The following is a 5,517-nucleotide window of genomic DNA, read 5'->3' on the forward strand; positions in this document are numbered from 1 at the left end:
ACTGTTGTAAAGACTTTCAGGCCCCCAAAGGTATAGCAAGTGAATGTCAAAGTAATTGCAGATCTAAGCTTTCCATGCATTTAAATTCTCTATTTCCAGAAAAGGACAAGGACACTAAGCTGCAAAACAGAAACCTTGAAGATGAATAACAGCCTTGCTGTTTTTTTCCGCCTCATTTCCATTACAAAGCTCAAGTCACTTTGTTATCACAGTTGAAAAATTGCACGACTTTTAGCAAACAAGTAGGAGTCTATTTTTCTTGTGTTAACAAATGTCCAGAGTTTGAGCAGAAAAGGCCAAACAGAATGACACGAACATCTGAGCTGCTTATAACAAGACTGACTGTGTGTTGGCCTGATTCAAAACTTAACAACATGACATAAATGTAGGAAAACAAAGTTCCTTAACCTTGACAAATATTGTCTTAACTTCTTCAAAGACAACTTTATGTGCAGCTGCAACCAAAAAGGAAAAGCCACTTTTGACTTTTCTGGGTACTCACTTGGATCTCTTGCACAAACTCCCCCAAAAAACAAAAAACACTGAATGAGATTTCCAGCCACTGAAAGAGTGACACTGTAAAGTTTTAGAATGCTGCATGCTTTTATTACTGAGCATAAACCCCCAATATGCCCTGTGGGAAATGCACAGAGGTGTTAGACAGGAAGGAACATGTTGATCTTGAGAAATATGAAGACACTGCGAACATCTTTATAAAAAAAATCTACTGCAACACTTGGGAACATGTTCTGTCCTCGGTGCTACTAAAATTGAAAGTATCTACGGGCTATTCAGAGTTCAAGAGTAAGACAGTGTATGGATAATTCTTATGAAAAAAAAAAGCTTGGAGCTAATATTGACACTCCTAAATGAGCAGCGAATTAGTACCCAGTTATTTATCTTGCCGAAGGTCAAATGAATCTATGTGAAGGTCACACCATGACAGTTTCAAAGTTTCAAAAGAAAAAAAAAAGTTTCCTTATTTTTAGTCTCTTTGCTTATGTCATGGTTCGGCTGTGTGGCAGGCAGGAGGTTGGACTCACAGGACGTAGGACTCACAACATGGGAGGTTAACTGAAAATGGCAGCTTTATTGCTGGGAAATCCACCATAACATAAACTCACAAAAAACAAACAAAAACCTTGAGCATAGGAACTAGGGACTGAAACACTGGAAAACTAAGCGGGATCACAAGAAAATAAACCTGGAACTGAGAAGCTAGGAATCTAAACAGGAGCACAAAGAGGACCACACAGCAGTGAGGGTGTACAACACAACAAAGGGCAAATGAAAACATGGCTTAAATACACAAGGCAGGAACAAGGGAATGGGAAACAGGAGGGAAACACAGCTGGGCCTAATCAGACTTAATGACAGAAGGGGAAGCAAAACTAGATACACTGCGCCCAGGACAAGGACTATCAAAATATCAGAATCAGAATCAGAATCAGAATACTTTATTCATCCCGAGGGAAATTAGGGGTTACAGCAGGCAGCACGCTAATGGCGCATGCGCACTCACAAAGGAACCTTCTGACCAACTTTACACAAACATCACATTGGGCAGACATGTCAGAAGGTAGGCTGATAGGAAAAAAACAACGAAAATACACTACATGAGGTAAGAGGAGGAGAAAAAAAAACTCCACTCAGACTGAGCTCCTAGTGGGAGAACAGTTTGATAAAAGAAAAAACACCTCAGCACAAAAGCACATGACTATCAATACACCATAGAAACACGAGACAAGCAACAGGGGCGGGTAAAGGGTAAGAGAGAGCCGGCGTAGACAGCGCATCCGGTCCTGCAGCATCTGTGCTGGTCCAGTTGACTGCTATCATCCCCGGTAGGGCACAAGCATCGAAGGCGTTGGAAAGGGAGGGGGATGAGTGAGTGCTTATCAGTGTAAGTGTGTGTGTGTGCGTGTCCATAGTTTAGCTGAGACAGTGTCCTTCGGCCTATCAGGCTAAGTAAACAGTCCTCCAGCCAATCCAGGTGTCCTTCATGGGGCGGGAAGAAAAGTCATCACACAGTCGTTATCAGGGAGTTGTTTTGGTGGGCTCCAGCCTTGGGCCTGCAGCTGGGGCCGTGGTGTCCAAATGTTGAATATTGTTGATTTCTCCTTTGTGAGCAGCTCGAATTCTAGCACTCCGAGGCTGGTCTCTCGATCTCCCGTTGAAGAGCTGCGAGCCTCCCCATGATGGTATCAAACTTCTGTTCCGTGGTGTTGTCAGTCTTTTGATTCTGAGACCTCACAACTGCAGTGATCCGTTCCGCGATGTTTTCCAACTGTCGCTCAAGGGTCTCATTTTGAGCAGGCCTTTCTCTGATGTTTCCCCTCATACGCTCAATGGTGTTGTTTTGAGCCTTCACAGCAGCTGTAAGCGTCTCCAAGGTGTTGACCATATTACGTTCGTTGTGAGAGGTCGCACCTCGTCCCGTCGCTTCGAATCCAGCGGGCAGCCTTGTGGGGGTTTGAACAGCCGGTTCCGCTTTCTTATTTCTCTGATAAACCAGGGCTAAGCCAACGCCGATCAGCATGAAACCTGTTATCATGGTTCCGAATAGGTAGATATCTTCAGCGTCCTCGATCGACAGTCCCGCCAGGCACACGGTCCTCCAGTTCTGCCACCTGTCCATCGTGTAACCGGCAGGGAAAGTCCCTCCAGGGCACTCAGGCTCTCCCGAGCCCCGACTTCTCGTTGAGAAAAGGGTGTCAATAGCACTCAGAGACCAGTTGATCAAATCCATAATTCTCTTTTAGGTTTAGAGAACGACAGTGAGAGACTGTCCCAGGGAAAGTAAATTCACACAAGACAAGACAAGGACATAGAGGCGAAGCAGGGAAGATAAGGGTGAGGAGGAGAGGAGAAAGTGCGACCGCCTTCGCTGAGAGCTCAAGAAGAAGGGAAAAACAGGAAACGAGACATTCACAAAGATGTGGACTTAACACAGAGACACGACTGACTGGGGAGACAGAGGGAACATGGAGACAAGATGAGAAACATGGAATAAGGGGAAGTCAAAGAAACGGGAACCTAAAGCCTAAGAACAAAGAATATAACATAAATATAATAATGAGAATCAAAACCATGAATAACAATAATGAAAGAAGATAAATTAATCCACAACAACATAACAGTTTAGCAAAGAAACATCGTTGTTTCACATGAGCTGGCATTCATCAGTTTGTCTATGTGGCTAAATCTATTAAAGTTATTTAATATTTCTTACTAAATAAAACATTTTAATGGCTGGAAAGATTGGAGAAGTGAATTAGTAATAATTATGTTTAATAAGAACCATCACTCCTGGTATTAAAAGGTAAAAAATGAATAGCTTTACTGGCTATATCACAGAATATATCTAATTTTGTGAAAGGTGGATAGAGTACTAGTGAATGATTTTGTGGAGTGGTCTGTTAAAAAATATCTTTTGAATGTGATCTCTGAATGAGATCAGAAAGCTGATCAACTTCAGTACATGAAGTGTCTATCCTCAGCCAGGATGCTGATGGAGAAGTACAAATACCTGGTCGTCCACATCAACAATAGAGTGAACTGGAAGGCCAACACAGGCTTTACATAAGGGGTGGATGAACAGGCTTTATTTCTTGAGGATGTTGAGATCCTTCAGCTTGTGCAGCAAAATGTTGGAGATTTTCTCTGTCTGTTGTAACGGGGGTAGTTTGAAGTGTGCTGGATGAGCAGCATCAGAACTGGTTACATCTAAAGATGGAATAAACTGATTAGAAAGGCTGGCTCTGTGTTTGCACTTTGGGTGCAAACTGGACACATTTGAAGCGGTTGTGGCAAAAAGATTACCAAAGAGACTGTTATCTGACATGGATAATCCTGACCACCCTCCTTACTGGACAAGCAGTAGAGCTCCTTCACTAACAGACTGATTCAGCTCAACTCCCACAAGGACAGAAGAAATCTTTTGCACCTCATGTAGTATCGCTCTACAATCCAACACATTGTATATTAGGGTATTTAGCATAGTGAAAAGCAGAATGGGAGCCAGAGCCTTGAACTTTCAGGCCCTTTCAGCCCCTTGGATGCACGAGATAAGATAAGCCTTGAAACTTTTCTTTTCGATAAGGTGACTCTGAATCATTCTTTTGTTATCTTGCAATAGGCCTAGGCTGCTGGGAGCTTGCTATGATGCACTGACTTCTTCACATACTGTTTTCACCCTGTGTATGTATTATTTATCTCTGGCTCTTCTCTTCCACATTGTGTCTTTTGTCCTGTCTCTTTACCCTTACCCCCAGCTGGTCATGGCAGTTTCTTCCTGTTGAAGGGGAGTTTTTGCTTCCCGCTGTTGCAAAGTGCTTGATCAGGGGGTCATCTGAATGTTATGGTTTTCCTTTACCCTACAATATAAAGTGCCTTGAAGTTGTGTTGTGATTTGGGTAATGTATAAATAAAATTTATTTGAACTGTCTCACAGAGAATCATCTGTTTTCTCATTTTAACATTTTTGTTTCAATGTAGTTTTTTTTTTTTTTACTTTACTTTGAATTTATTTTTTCATGAAATTCACTGTTGTAACCAGAGTCTCCCAAATCTGTGTTTAACAAAGGGGAGACTCTGGTTGCTTATCTTATCCTGGGAGTTGCAGACATGTATGAGAATGACTTGCAAAAGTTGAAAAAAAAAGGAGAAACTGAATTTCTAGGAAGAACGAGAAATAACTAGATGATTAAAGTGTTTTTTTTTTCTTGGCTGTGTTAGCAGCCTGGATCAAGGCACCTTACTGCACAGGATTATCTGTGCTTGAGCTTGAACCAGGGGCCTCATAAGATGTGAGCGTCTATTTTGTTTTGTTTATATGAATCATGAGGCCCCTGCTAGAAAAGAGGACTGACCGCAACAGGCATATATAATGATTTGTTGCACCTTTGCTGGAGGGATGCCAATAACCATGCAACTAACATTACAGCATTTCATATACCTTCATTTATATGTGGCTTTGCCTGCCACAAATTGATTTTCTATTTTTGGGGCTGCACATCCCCCCTCACTCTCTCTGATATACTCTCAGACAGATGCCGACACACCTGCAACACGACTTTTTTTCCCCCCAGTGCACACTAACCTCCTTTTCTGAGATCTCTCTGAGCTTTTAACCTGCAGTAGCATCACAGTGCCTATACTTAAACACTTAGAAATCAATTGTGTGTCTACATAAACTGGACCCTACAGCATTGTTGAGGCAACCCTTGCTTGCGGACATGGACTCTCCAACCATTTTTGGCCACAGCACCTCTTCATAGATCATTTTAAAAATGCCGCTTGGGCTCATTCTCGGTCACATAAGCCAAAACATTCAGGCTTATGTTCAAAATACAAAGAAAAAAAATCCATCCATCCTTTTTCTTCCATTTATTTTGAGAAATAGCAGGAAATGGATGGAAATTGGCCTGCAGCCTATCCCAGCTGTCATAGGGCGAGAGCGGGGCATTCCCTGGACAGGTCGCTAGTCTGTAACAGGGCTAACATAGAGACACAGAC

The 5,517-nt window shown here is 42.4% G+C and overlaps 1 protein-coding gene across 1 annotated transcript; it reads right to left on the reverse strand.

Annotated features, from left to right (window-relative positions):
* Positions 1–1,070: 1,070 nt before the first annotated feature.
* Positions 1,071–2,886, reverse strand: LOC146551963 (uncharacterized). The gene has a single exon (XM_085257092.1). It carries the CDS (start codon positions 2,747–2,749, stop codon positions 2,141–2,143), a length of 609 nt encoding a protein of 202 aa, XP_085113218.1. The 5' UTR covers positions 2,750–2,886; the 3' UTR covers positions 1,071–2,140.
* Positions 2,887–5,517: the final 2,631 nt, after the last annotated feature.

Source organism: Mchenga conophoros, linkage group LG19, assembly GCF_057382185.1.
Source record: "Mchenga conophoros isolate Kocher_MC1m ecotype Shallow Benthic linkage group LG19, M_conophoros_male_GT1.1, whole genome shotgun sequence".
NCBI lineage: Eukaryota > Metazoa > Chordata > Actinopteri > Cichliformes > Cichlidae > Mchenga > Mchenga conophoros.

Bases quoted from the DNA above. Each gene is read 5' to 3' on its own strand.
- LOC146551963 (XM_085257092.1), bottom strand. From the start codon at position 2,749: ATGGATTTGATCAACTGGTCTCTGAGTGCTATTGACACCCTTTTCTCA.